At 34.5% G+C, this 14527-nt stretch overlaps 1 protein-coding gene across 4 annotated transcripts in view; it reads left to right on the top strand.

Annotated features, from left to right (window-relative positions):
• The window catches only part of NAALAD2 (N-acetylated alpha-linked acidic dipeptidase 2), a 115780-nt gene extending 101503 nt beyond the window's left edge, over nucleotides 1–14277 (top strand). For all 4 annotated transcript variants that reach the window (XM_074400348.1, XM_010352277.3, XM_074400347.1 and 1 more), the window contains 4 exons: nucleotides 683–947; nucleotides 4289–4370; nucleotides 5583–5675; nucleotides 10944–14277. In XM_074400348.1, the coding sequence (XP_074256449.1) occupies nucleotides 683–947; nucleotides 4289–4370; nucleotides 5583–5675; nucleotides 10944–11133 (630 nt within the window). In that variant the 3' untranslated portion in view covers nucleotides 11134–14277. The remainder of the gene's footprint in view (nucleotides 1–682; nucleotides 948–4288; nucleotides 4371–5582; nucleotides 5676–10943) is intronic.
• The last annotated feature ends 250 nt before the right edge of the window (nucleotides 14278–14527 follow it).

Genomic DNA, 14527 nt, shown 5'->3' with positions numbered 1-14527 from the left:
AAAAATTTATACAGTATACTACTATGTAATAATTCATATTCATAATGGTACTCTTAGTTATGTAATAAAGCTTAAATGACATTAAATATACACTCCTTGGGAAGGAAGCGAAGACACTGAAATAAATCATCCCTGAGCTCCATGCTTAGCTGCCTAGAACCTTTTTTTTTAACTACTCAATTGACAGGTAACTTTGAACTGTGCTGAGGTACAATTTGAATATGGTGTTCCCTAATTTTACTTATTGAAGATACAACAAGGAAAATATTCAAGGTGTAACATTTTGAATGAAGGTTACATACATTATAAAATAAATATGGGAAAATTTTAAAAATCAGTGAATATTTTATTACAGTGTTTTAGTTATTAGCATTTTGCCTCATTGTGATAAAACTCAGGGTGCTATATGATTGTATTTTTTCTTTTTCTTTTTTCATATTTTTAGTAGAGATGGGGTTTCTCCATGTTGCCCAGGCTGGTCTTGAACTCCTGAGCTCAGGCATTTGGCCCACTTCAGCCTCCTAAAGTGTTAGGATTACAGGTGTGAGCCACCACGCATGGCTGGTTGCCTTTTTTCTATAGTTACTTTTATGTTTACTAAAAATATTGTAACTTGAGTATTTAATGTTTATTTATACTTGCCTCCCTCCATATTTTTTTTTTTTTTTTTTTTTTTTTTTAGAAAACAGAAAAGTACAGCAGCTACCCAGTATACCACACAATTTATGAGACATTTGACTTGGTAGAGAAATTTTATGACCCCACATTTAAAAAACAACTTTCTGTGGCTCAGTTACGAGGAGCACTGGTATATGAGCTTGTGGATTCTAAAATCATTCCTTTCAATATTCAAGACTATGCAGAAGCTTTGAAAAACTATGCAGTGAGTATCTATAATCTATCCAAGAAACATGACCAACAATTGAGAGACCATGGAGTATCATTTGGTAAGAAATAGTTGGGCTGATATTTTACAGTCTTTAAGGTAGAGCTTTAAGACGTTATCTACTGTCATGAACAATGCATATTGTTTCATCCTAGAATACATATTTGTCTTACTTATTTTGACTTAAATACATAAAAACTTTAAACAAACACCTATTGAAGAGTCTAATTTAATCTGGCATGTACCGAATGAATCCATTATAGCTGAGTTATTACCACAAACATTGGGATGTTAAACATTTTTCCTATATTATGGCCTTTAAAATTTTTTACTGTTATAGGAATAACATTAGAAAAATGTCACGTTATTTTTAAATATTGAGAAGTAGAGAAAGCCACAAATTCTATTACATACATATTAATTATTGTCAACATCATGATTATTACTGCATATATCTTTTAGTATTTGTCTGTATGAAACATTTTTTACATGGTCAGAAGCATTATCTCATTAATGACTGTTTAGTGGTTGCTCTTCTGCACTGTACATCTGCTACACAGCAGGGATGAATCATAAAGTAGCGTATGTAGTAGAATTCAGGGCTGGGTTTGGAAGCGGTTTGTCTGCTTCAGACACTAGCTTTACCATTTCTTCACTGTGTGACCTTGGGAAAGTTATTTAACTTCTCAATGTGTTAGCTTTCATACAATGAAAAGATAAAAAAAAAAATATTAAGTTTCAAAGATCATTGTAGAGATTCAGTTAGGTAACACATAGAGCTGTGGCAGGTGGCACTTAGTGCTCATTAAATGTTAGCTATTATTGCTGTTTTATTGCCTTTGTTTTTTATTATTCAAGGGGAACATATTTTTAGTATATGTCTAAATTATCAAATATGCCCTGAGTTTCTACTGTGTATCAAGTACTATGTTTTTGCCTGGGAGACAGAAGTATGTATAAGGCACAGTCATAGTCCTAAAACAGCTTGAAGTCTCATGTGGGGAAGAAGGCAATATGCAGAGAATAGGTTATTATGGGGGTATGTGGAGCAGGCATCCCCAAACTATGGCCCGCGGGCCACATGCGGTCCTCTGAGGCCATTTATCCGGCCCCCCGCTGCACTTCAGGAAGGGGCTCCTCTTTCATTGGTGGTCAATGAGAGGAGCACAGTATGTGGTGGCCCTCCAACGGTCTGAGGGACAGTGAACTGGCCCCCTGTGTAAAGAGTTTGGGGACACCTGATGTAGAGAGTGCTGTAAGAACACAGAGAGTGGGTATGAAATAGTCGTGACTTCTGAATATGATTATATAAAGGATCAGTATTAGTAATCTTTATAAAGTTATAAATAACAGCAGGTACTATGGTCTAGAAAAAAAATGAAGCAAAGAAAATGTATTTATATCAATACAATTGGAGTATCTCTGCAATGATGGGGGAAATCAGGAGAGAGAAAACCAAAAAATGAGCAGAGCCTACAGCAAAATGGACATTCGTAGTTCTGTGGCTATTCAGCATCCAGCTGTCTTCCTAAATGCCCTGATTTCCTTTTGGTGAATCATCCCTTACCCGTTTGTATAAGTCAGGGTCCAATTAAGAGACACAAACTATACAGTAACAGTGGAAGGGCTTTCTTCATACAAGGTTAATTCCTCCACCTACTTACCTTCTTAGAGGCCTGGTTTCCCTGCCATATTTTCAAAAATCACCATTACTATTGGTGGCTATCTATTAGATTAATTACTCTTACAGCTTTTCTATTTCAAAAAAGAAATTACTACCCGATGTGTCCCACTTTCTTCACAATCAAAATTCTTCATTTAATGCCAGGCAAAAATGGTTCCTGAGGAAACACCTATTAGTGTAGGAATGAAGGTATGATTGATGAAATGAATGAATGAATGAATACATAATCTGCACTCTCTGTCTATAGTTCTTTACCTCTTAATAGCCAATCCACTGTGCTGTCTTATGTCCTTTCTACTCTAGTAAAACTGCTCTTGCCAAAGTTGTCATTGACATGTGTCAATAAATCCCAAGAGTATGCTTCAGTTCTCTATCCTGACTTCTGTCCTGCATTTGACATTTAAAATTCTGTCTTCAGCATTCTTTTCTCATAGTTTCCATTGCATCTGTTACTACATTATTTGGTTTGAACGTGGCTTAAAAACAATTAAAACTTAAGGAAAATCTAGAACTAAAAGATTGCTTTTAAAAAATAGTGATCATACTTATACTGAATGTACCACTTACTAGCTAAAGCACTTAAAGCTCAGGATTTCTATTAGGTCAGACCTAATACAAATTAGGTAATAGAAATAGAAATAAAAATCCTTTCTATTAGGTGTGACCTAACAGATCCTGAGCTGTAAGTGCTGTATCTATAAAATGAATATCGTATTTCCTGCTTTGTTTATACCACAGGCTTGATGCAACAAATCAATAATGTATGTTTAAAGTTCTGTGTAGAAAATATGGAAAATAACTATATTGTTGTAACAAAAATATGATATACAGTCAGCCCTCTCTATTGGTGAGTTTTGCATCCATATAGTCAACCAACTGCAAGCCACAAATATTCAGGGAAAAAAAAATGCACTAAGTTCCAAAAAAGCAAAACTTGAATTTGTTGTGCTCTGAGCACTACATTGAATATACATGAAGGAAGTGATTTATAGACATTGTATTAGGTATTATAAGTAATCTAGAGATGATTTAAAGTATAGGGGAGGATGTGTGTAGGTAACAGGCAAATAGTATGCCATTTTATATAAGGGAGTTGCTTCCATGGAATATGGTATCTGCAGGGGTTCCTGGAACCCAGGCCCCATTGAAACTGAGGTATGACTGTACTCAGAACCTAATCACTTTCCTTAGAAGCACTGTGAATTAAAGACTTTGACCAGACCAAATCTGATCCTCTTTTTCAGTATTTGGATATATCAGTTTGTCATAGCTTAACTGTTGAACAAGATCTTAAATACACTATTTGAAAACAAGAATTGGTATTTTTTTTTGCCCTGTAGTAATTACAGAATCATAGCTGATGCATAGCTGTGTCCAGTGTCTAGCATATAGTTGTTTTCGCAGTGTGTATGTGAAAGAATGAATAAATTAAGAATGCTGGGTTTCTGGTAAACTATGGGTTAAGGAATTATTTGTGTCCTAGATTTTTGAAAGTTATTTCCTTTAAGAACCAATTTTGCCATTTTTTTGTTTTCATACAATATTTCTTTGTTATATTTTCTGCTAATTTTCATGGATCTGCAAGAAGACTCGGTAGAAAAATGTCCTTGGCATTTATGTGGTCATGTCAATCTGAAATGGGGAGGGTGGGAAAGCAAAGCCCTGAAATGGGTAGCACGTGTGCTAATTTCTCTTCTGCCTTTCTATTTTTAAAAAAGACTCTTTATTTTCTGCTGTGAAAAACTTCTCAGAGGCTGCTTCAGACTTTCATAGACGACTTACACAAGTTGATCTTAATAAGTAAGTTTCAAATACCTACCCTTTTTTTTTTTTTTTTTTTTTTTTTTTTAAGCAATCTGGTTACTAGAATGAACTGTTTTCACTCATATTGGCATTAACTCCTAAATCATTACCATTCAAATTACAGTCTGCAAACCAGCAATAGCAGTAGTACCTGGTAACTTGTTAGAAAGGTAGAGTATCAGTCCCCATCTGAGACATGATGAATTAGAATTCTGCATTTTAACACCCCCAACCCCCACCACATCCAGTGATTTAAAGTAACAATTAAGTTTGGGGAGCATTGCTCTCTCTCAATGGTAGACGAAAATCTCATCCCAAAGAGACAAGAGCCAAAAGGACCCATCGTTAGGAGTTTGCATGATGACAGTTCTGACTATAGCTGGAAATTCATAGCTTTATGGGTTTAAGTGCATTTGTAATATATTTTACTAGTCCTTTGTCCAGTACTCCTGTGTACCCATTTAAAAATTCTTTTATCATTGATAATTTTTTTTGCATTTTATTTCTTTCCAGTTTTAAATTGAAAATAGTTTTTAAAGTACATTCAAAGTAAAACTATGTAACAAACATAAGTTTATCCACAGTACAGTCCATGTCATGTTAATTTTTTCAGACTTAATCAGAGTAAACTTTGGCACGTCCCATATTGGAAGAAAGCTGTATCAGTTATTTTAAGGGACCTCATTCTCCTTTGGATTGTAGGGGAGCCCAGGGAACTTATGCAGCTCTCCAAAGGGATAGTCTGACTGTAAAAAGGGATTCCCTATCCATTGTGTTCAGCTGTCTCTTAACCACCTCACAGACTTCTGAAACCATTCACTCTGTTATCCACCTTTATCTGCTCCTTTTTAATGCAGTAGAACTGAAAGACTTATCAGGAATAACTTAGGAGTTCACTCTGTCTACCTTTCCAGGAGGCCTGGCTATCTTCCTAGAAAGAAGAATGTCTTTGAGTTCTTTTTGAAGTGTGTGATCTAGAAAAATATAACAAACAATTTCCCATTAGGTCTCTCTCCTCAATGTAAATATTACAAAGATGACTCTGCTATGTTTGTAGCTCACCACATAAAGCATTACTGTTAATATTCATTTTGTTAAAAATTTATCACTTTTAGAAATGTATTTTGCCAAGCCTTGTTTTTATTTAATATTATTTTGAAACATGATTCTGTAGTTTGGTTTATAATTATATATATGTTCTTCTCAAAGTCCCATTGCAGTGAGAATGATGAATGACCAATTGATGCTCCTGGAAAGAGCATTCATTGATCCCCTTGGTTTACCAGAAAAGCCATTCTATAGGTAAGGAAACAACAGGTGATCCACTAAAGGGCACCAAATACATCACTGTGACCAAAACCAGCATACCTGAAGTCAGCTTTAATGCCATTAGATGGGTGAAAGGCAAATATGTACACTAAAGGGACTTTGGGTAAGATTGTGCATCTAATAGTAGTATAATACATACTAGAAAAATAAATTTCATATTGTTTATTGCTCTGCTGTGAGTGAAAATGGTAAAGGCTAGTTAAAAAAGAACCCTAACAAAATCTTCAAACTGTATAATCTTAAAGGGAATTTTAGAGCTCATCTAGTTCAGCCTTCTACATGAATCCTTTCTATAGGATCTCAGATTAAATAGTTACCCAGTTTCTGAATCTTCCAGTGATGAGAAGCTTACTACCTTATGAGGAAGCCCATTTCACTTTACGAAAGGTCTAATTATTAGAAAGTTTTCTTCATAAAGATCTAATATCTATTTTGCTGTAATATTTTTCTCTTTGAGTTTGTTCTGTTATTCAAAGTCAAATAAAATAAGTCTAGCTCTGCTTCCATATAATATTTTTGAGATGGTTCTGAATGATGGTTAGGTTTCATTTCTTGACTTTATAATGGTGCAAAGGCAATACACATTAAGCAGAAACCATACTTCAACTACCCATACAACCATTCTGGTTTTCATATTCAGTGTAGTATTCAATAAACTACATGAAATATTCAACACTTCATTATCAAACAGGTTTTGGATTAGATGATTTTGCCCAACTGTAGGCTAATGTAAGTGTTCTGAGCACACTTAAGGTAGGCTAGGCCAAGCTATGATCTTTGACTGATGAGGCATATTAAGCATTTTTGACTTGTGACATTTTCAGTTTATGATGGTTTTATCAGGACACAACCCACTGTTAAGTCAGGAAGCCTCTGTATTCTGTTTTCCTATCTGTATCTCTGCATCATGTTCTCTTTCAGTGTCTTGGCTCCATGCCTTTGGATGATCTCTATTTATTTGCTCAAGGTCCTTTTTAAACAGTGGTTCTCTAGTAGAAATTACAAAGGTCCTAAAATTCAAAGCCAGAAAATCTATATTCCAATTCACTTGTGGATATGTGATTTAGAGCAATTAATTTCTAGGGTTTTCCCATCTGAATTAAGACAGTGATGATTACTACTTTACAAGGCTATCATCAAATAACATGCAAATAATAATAATAATAAAGGTCTATATGTTACCTTTCTTACGCATGTTAATGATTAACATTTAGATAATTACAAGCACAGGCTTTTAGAACCCATCTCTGTGCCCCACCCCACACCGTATTTTTAGTTTTTTTTTCCCCCAATTACTTACTATTATGAAAAGTATTGACACAGTATGGATGTCCTTGTGTCCTATTTGAACATTTGTTAATATCCTTATAATCACCTGGGATTGCAGGGTAAAAGGTAAACACATTTTCAAATTTAATTAGGTTACTGCCAAACTGTCCTCCAAGGACTACCATATTTTCAAAAGTGCAGTTTGAATTATTAACTGAATATTAAGATTATATTCTAATGCTAATTCTTATTTTTGTTTTAGTCTATTGCAGTAGTATGGAAATAAGTTCCTTAATGATCATAAGGATTACTTTATGGATTGATATGACATACTGCATATGCACACTTTTCCCAATAACTGCTGAGAGAAATGTAGTTATAATACCAATTCCAGCTACCCAGAATTTCTCATTTGTCTTAAAGAATTTAATTCAAAATAATTTTTTTCTCATTGGGCAATGTAGGTCAGATTAAAAATGATCTTATAAGTCTAATAAAATCTGAGAGTAAAAATTTTCAGTATGTATAATGGATCAATGATATTTTTAAGATCTACTATTTCATGAACCTCGAGAAAGGAGAGATTACCAAATATGTAGTGTAATAAAATTGTTCTAGCATGTAAATTTTCTAATTAAACTGAGAAAATTAGACTAATCTGATAAATACATGTATAGCCATTCTATATATGTATATGCATTATATATGTATTAAAAGAATAACCTTAGCCAAATTATATTTAACAGCATTTAATTGAGCAAAGAATGTTAGACTGAGAGACCCCAATGCAGCCACGTGATGGATGAGGATTTATAGACAGCAAAAGGAAAGCGACATACAGAAAATGGAAATGAGTTACAGAAACAGCCAGATTGGTTATAGCTCAGAGTTTACCTTGTTTGAACACAGTCTGAACTGCCCCCCTTTGATTGGCCAAAAATTGGTGATTGGCACAAGAGTAGATTCAGTTTGTTGACAACTCCATTTAGGTTATTGTTTACTATGTACAGAGAAACCGTTAGGCTGATCTTAAAATATTTAAGGAGGCAGCTTTAAGTTAAACTTGATTTAAGAGTTGAGATTCAGTAATGAATAAATCAGAAAACATTGTACATATTTTAAAATAAAATGTTTTTAGTGTGGAATATATAAAACATTCATCTTAAAATTTAGAAGCATAACTAAATGTTTATTGTGAATAAAAACCATGTGTCTTAGTCCATTCCTGCTACTATATCAAAATACCTGAGACTGGGTAATTTATAACAAACAAAAAATTATTACTCATAGCTCTAGGGGCTGGGAGGTAAAAGATCAATGTCAGCCAATTAAATGTTTGATGAGTGCCTGTCCCATACATGGCATTATTTTCATGGTGTCCTTAGTTGGCAGAACAGATGGAAGGGTTAGCTAGCTTCCTTCATTGTCTTTTGTAAGAGCTGTAATCCCTTAATACTGTCACACTGGAGATTTGTATGTTGAAAATTTGTTAAGTTTCAACATACAAATTTTGGGAATGAACACATTCAGACCATAGCAGCATGCTTGATAAATTTTGCAAACTTGATTAATCATTTTCGAGTTGTGGGTAATACATTGAAACTGTCACAACAATGACAGATAAGTAATAAATCCTTATCTACCACTGAGCTCATTTTCTATATTCTCTTACTCCTCTTTTTTCCCTAATGAAAGTTCCACATAAATTAATTGTTCTGTGTGGCAAGCATAATAATGGCCTCCCAAAGATGTCTATTTTCTAAACCCCAGAACCTTTGAATATGTTACATTACATGACAAAGAGTACTTAAGGTGGCAGATGGAATTTAAAGTTACTAATCAGCTGACTTTAAAATAGGGACAGTATTCTGAATTATACTGGTGGCCCCAATGATGTAATCACAAAGGTCCTTAAAAGTCTTCCTGTGAGAGTCAGGCAGGAAAGAAAGTTAGGGCGATGCCATTAAGGAAGACTCAGTCTGAAATGCAGTTGTGGATTTTGATGGTGAAGGAACATGGCCCTGATCATACTTTGATTTTAGCTCAGTGAGACTTATGTCAGACTTCTAAAGACCTGTAAGATAAAGTCGTGTTTAAGCCGTCAAGTTTGTGGTAATTTGCACAGGAATATAAAATGAACACACTCTATAATGTAATCTAAAAAGGATTAAATAAAGCTTACTTTTCTTGCAAACATCAAGTGCAATACTGTAAAAGTCTTTAAAAACTGCAAAGCACTTGATTATGAAATTCTAAAAACATTTGCATCATTGTAACTCATCAGTGAATAATCACGATGTACTGAGGGAAAGGTTGAGGGAAAAAGAAAGACCATGAAGTGTTGACTATATTCTATAGTCTGCTACAGTAGTTCTTGATACCTCTTAAAAATTCAGAAATGTTCATTGTGCAGGGTAATTAAATAATCATATACTTGAAACCTTGAGAACTAGACCAGAGTTTGAATTGTTATGGGACTAGAATAGCTATTGGAGTCCACCATTTCACAGAAGGGTATTTGAATTGCTTAAGCCTTACCAATTGTCAAACATTTCTTTTACCTCACTGCCTGCTTCTTATCTGAGAGAATTATGAAAAGGATTTAGCTTCAGAATAATAGCTAATGATTTTCACAACAATCTTTGAGGACAGTACTTTTATCACCATCATTTTCAAGATAACAGGAACAGGGAGGTTAAATAATCAGTGCAAGGCCACAAGGCTGATAGTGGACAGTATTCTGGTGATAGTAAATATGCTAGTATTCTGCAGTCTCACTCTACAACCCACTCAGTCACTACTCTATGCAGAGTCTATATTATTTCAATTATTTTACACATCTGGGACAAGCTTAGATAAACTAGGCAATTTTCCAAAGGTCACTGAGATATTAAATGCCAGATCAATGATTCAAAGGTTATTCTATTCCTATGTCAATCTTTTTTTTTTTTTTTTTGCTATACTTTTCCTTTACAATTCTCCAGAAGAGGGTAGGTGTACTTAGGCATACCTATGACTTGTACCTCTAATTTCTTGACTCATATACAGGTCAGGATACCAATGCTTATCAACAGCTTAGCACTTAGGCTGATTTTAATAATAAATAACCATCTGAGGCCATATTAAGATTTAAAAGCCAAGATAATCCTGATGTACTCTGGTAAATCTGAATGAGTATTATAGATTTGTCATTTTTTATTAATACTGACTTATATGGAGCTCTATATTGCTTCATACAGATTTATTCAAGAATAAGCTCTGGAGTTGGACTATTGGACCTAATTCCTGATGTATGTAATAAAATATCTCCCTTTCTGGAAAGCACAGTTCTACATACTCATTGGGGAAAGAAGTAGCTTGATCCCTTGAGCTTACATTTAAGTAGAAAAGCAATTATAAAACTTTCTAGATCAAAAGTCGGGCGTCTTTGTGGGCAACCCACATATAAGTCTTCTACCTTTTGTGGAATGGACTTCATTATCCTTACCATTTGTGACATTTTGGAATGCAGGCTTCTATAAAGAATTGCTTTTTAATATTTAAAAAGTATTGGGAACAATTGTCATTCTTGTTTAATCTGTTTTTAAAAGGCAACACAAAAATACTCTCTCTCAATCTCCTCTTATTAAAAACATCCATATACTTACATATTATCATGCTTGTTAGTGTTCACGGGCAGCTGAATGATTATTCTGCACAACTTAACAAGAACCTACGTCCTTCCAACTGTTTCGGGTTTGCAACATGGTATATGGTTGGAGAGAGATGTCTTAGCAAATGCATATTTTAGCTCCTTTCTTGGCTTAAAATTATAATTTGCATAAGTATCTCAAATCAGTTGTCTTCCTCTTGTACTTACAAAAGTGAATGTCACAAGGAAACATAATGTGGTCTAACAAAAGGAAACAAAAAGCGTACGAAATACATGTATACGCTTTAGTTCAATTTGCCTTTTTTGTTTGTTTGTTTTAGGCACATCATATTTGCTCCAAGTAGCCGCAACAAATATGCTGGAGAATCATTTCCTGGCATCTATGATGCTATCTTTGATATTGAAAATAAAGTCGACTCTCGTTTGGCCTGGAAAGAAGTAAAGAAACAGATTTCTATTGCAGCTTTTACAATTCAAGCAGCAGCAGGAACTCTGAAAGAAGCGTTATAGCAAGTCTCACATGGGTAGCCATTAAAGGTATTGCTCAAAGTCTGAGGATAAAATTCACCTTTCTGTTAACTTATCAAGCCAGGGTGTTCTATAATCTTGCTGTCATGTTTTGATTATAGGCTTCGATCTTGCTCATCTGCAAAGTGTTTCTTTCCTCTTAAAAGATAATAATTATATTAGCAAAGTGTTAATCTAATGAAATTAAAAATTCCTTTTGTGGCAGAATGACAAAGTAAAATTCCCTGCATTACAGCAGACACGCTGAGTGTGGGAATGTACAATGGTAAAAGCACTTTTGAAAACACTTTGGCAGTTTACTATAAAGTTAAACATATACTTTATAACTGCAGAATTCCACTTCTAGGTATTTATTCAAGAGAAGGAAAAACAATGATCACAGCAATACTTAAATGCATGTTCATTGCAACTTAAAAGTGGAAACAACCTAAACGTCCAATAACGGATGAATGGATAAACTGTGGTATATCCACAGTAGACTACTACTCAGCAATAAAAACCATGTACCTTTCAATAAATGCAGTATTACTGGCAGACACTGATGAAGGAAAAAAGCCAGACACAAGTAACTACATAGTATATGCTTCTATTTAGATGAAGTGGCAAACTAATCTGTGGTGTTAGAAAGTAGATGAGTGATTGCCTGGGCAAGTGTCAGGTGGGGGAGGATGGCTGCGGAGAAGGATGAGAAAACTTTCTCCAATAGATGAGAATTTTTCCTATCTTGATCTGTGGTAAATTGGAAACTTAAAAGGTATGCACGAATTACCGTATGAAAATTAAGCCTCAATAAATGTGATTTAAAAAAAAAAAAAAAACAAGTCTGGCAAGGAAACCAGAATAATATACCTTCTCTTGTGAAATCACCATTAAGAGTGGTCAGGAAAAAGCCAGTAATATTCACATATTTAGTAATTTAGCTCTACTTAATAAACACTAAGTCTGATGGGTGATGAAACTAGCTACTACAATTTTCATACTTTAACTCCTACAAAGAATGTATGTCAGAATCTGCAAACTTTTACAGAGATACCAATGACTCATTTACATTTAAAACTTGAATAAACTTGGCTGTTTATCTACCACACCAAAACAAGTTAAGAATTAAAAATCAGAAGAGCTGTCATAGGAAGGCACAAAAACTAAAATAGGAAGTGACAGCTCAAAGCTTAACTACAAGGAAGAACTACCTGTTACCCTTGCTCCCAGGCCAACAATACAGTTTAACTTAAAACAGTGGGGGCATTTAGTTTAGGGACATTTTCTGTACATCTCAGTATTACTAGAAGGTATTTCACTGATCTCCCACAATAAAATAAATTGCAAGTATAGCAATGACTCTGTCATCATGGTAACTTTTAAGTATGTTCTGTTTCTTCTCCTTTAAGAGGCAGTAAGTTGTGCTACTTATGAACTATAAAGACTTTTGTAAAAGTTTTTCTCAAATCTAGGGAGTCAGCTTCACTACCACGCTACACTACCTTAGTTTAACACTTTTAACTTTTGCTTTGAAGCATTGTGTTGTAGAAAAAATAACAGCATTAAGACCCATGAATTACCCTGTCTACTGCCCAACTGAGTACATCACTACGTATCTCTGGGCATCAGTTCCCTTTAACTGTGATTTCTGAAGGAGACAAAGCACCGAGGTTTAGAAATCTTTTGGATGTTCTTCCTACTGGTAGTTTTCCTAAAGACAAAACAGCGTATGTAGTTTGAAATACAAGTTTGGGGTAAAATAGTAATCACTGCAACTTACTTTTCTTTTAATTCTTATTCTGCTTTTATCATTCGTAATCAATATCTGATTGTTAGCAGCAGAACAAGTGATTGTGTGGCGTGCACCATCATCAATTCAGGACACTGAATATAGGATATGTGTTATCACATGCTAAACAGGGCATATGTTTGAACTTTTTAAAAAAACTTTTCCCCCTCAGCATTTGAGATCAACTGAATTAAGCTGTTAATCATTATTCCCCTTTTATCTCATTCCTTCATCCAAGTCCTGAGATACTATTTCTCTTAAGAGTGCTTAGGAAATAAGGAAATATTTTGTCACAGTATATTGCCTGTTTTAAAACATTCTTTTAAAATCAAATAAGCCATAAATTATAATGTAATACTTTTAATCATTTATCAAACCAAAATATGGTTAATAGAAGTTGTCTAACATAAAAACTAGTCAGTAAAAAGCACGTGAAATGTATGTATATACTTTACCCAGAAATTCTAAAAATTAGTTTCTATAGAGAAAACTGGACAGAATGACGGTATATGTGATACAAGGGTGTTTACTACAGCATTTTTTTTTTTTTCCTTTTTTTGAGACGGAGTTTCGCTCTTGTTACCCAGGCTGGAGTGCAATGGCGCGATCTCGGCTCACCGCAACCTCCGCCTCCTGGGTTCAGGCAATTCTCCTGCCTCAGCCTCCTGAGTAGCTAGGATTACAGGAATGCACCACCATGCCCAGCTAATTTTTTGTATTTTTAGTAGAGACGGGGTTTCACCATGTTGACCAGGATGGTCTCGATCTCTTGACCTCGTGATCCACCCGCCTCGGCCTCCCAAAGTGCTGAGATTACAGGCTTGAGCCACCGCGCCCGGCTTGAAACACACTCTTTAAGCATCATAAAAATGTTTAAGGCTGCAAGTTTTATTCAATTTTAATGGACATTAAAGGTGGCCCACTAAATGGAAAAACTAAGCCGAGTCACTAATGAGTTTGTAATGAAAACACAGCCTTCAGAAAAACTGTTTTTAAAGATACTCTTTGCAATGAAGAATTCTGTTAAAAAGCTAAAATCAAACAATAACTATGCAGAAGAAAACCTCTGTAAGCCTGGTATTTTAGAGAGTGCCATAGGTGTAAAGCCGTAGGCATATTTAAAACTAAAGAAGGCAAACCATCCAACACTAGATCGAGTTTTAAGATACCTGGGCAGTAGGGAAGCAGTCAGGGAAAACAAACATACAAACAAACGAAAACCCTATCTACCAATCAAAATAAACAGAAAAACCTATTAACAAAACCTAAAGACAAGGTGGATTTAATAGCTTCCATTTCAGAACCGAGGCCACAGAATGATGATACTGGCAAAAAAAAAAAAAAAAGTAAATACCAAATATGAATGCCAGGTCAAATAAATTTGCAATAAAACAACAACACAATAACCTGTTACTATTCCAATAGATAATTTAAAAAGTACCTGAGTGCTAAAATAAACACAATTTACAGAGTATATACCCAAATATCCTAAAAGGGATAACAGCCCTCATAAATGAGCTTTTAAGAGTTTACTTACTATATACGCATGAAATAAATTTTCAGGCTGGGGAATAACTGATTAAAAATTTTTTTTAAAAAAAATCAAGA

This window comes from Saimiri boliviensis, chromosome 6 (assembly GCF_048565385.1).
Source record: "Saimiri boliviensis isolate mSaiBol1 chromosome 6, mSaiBol1.pri, whole genome shotgun sequence".
Lineage (NCBI taxonomy): Eukaryota > Metazoa > Chordata > Mammalia > Primates > Cebidae > Saimiri > Saimiri boliviensis.
This window is presented reverse-complemented; position numbering and strand designations above follow the sequence as displayed.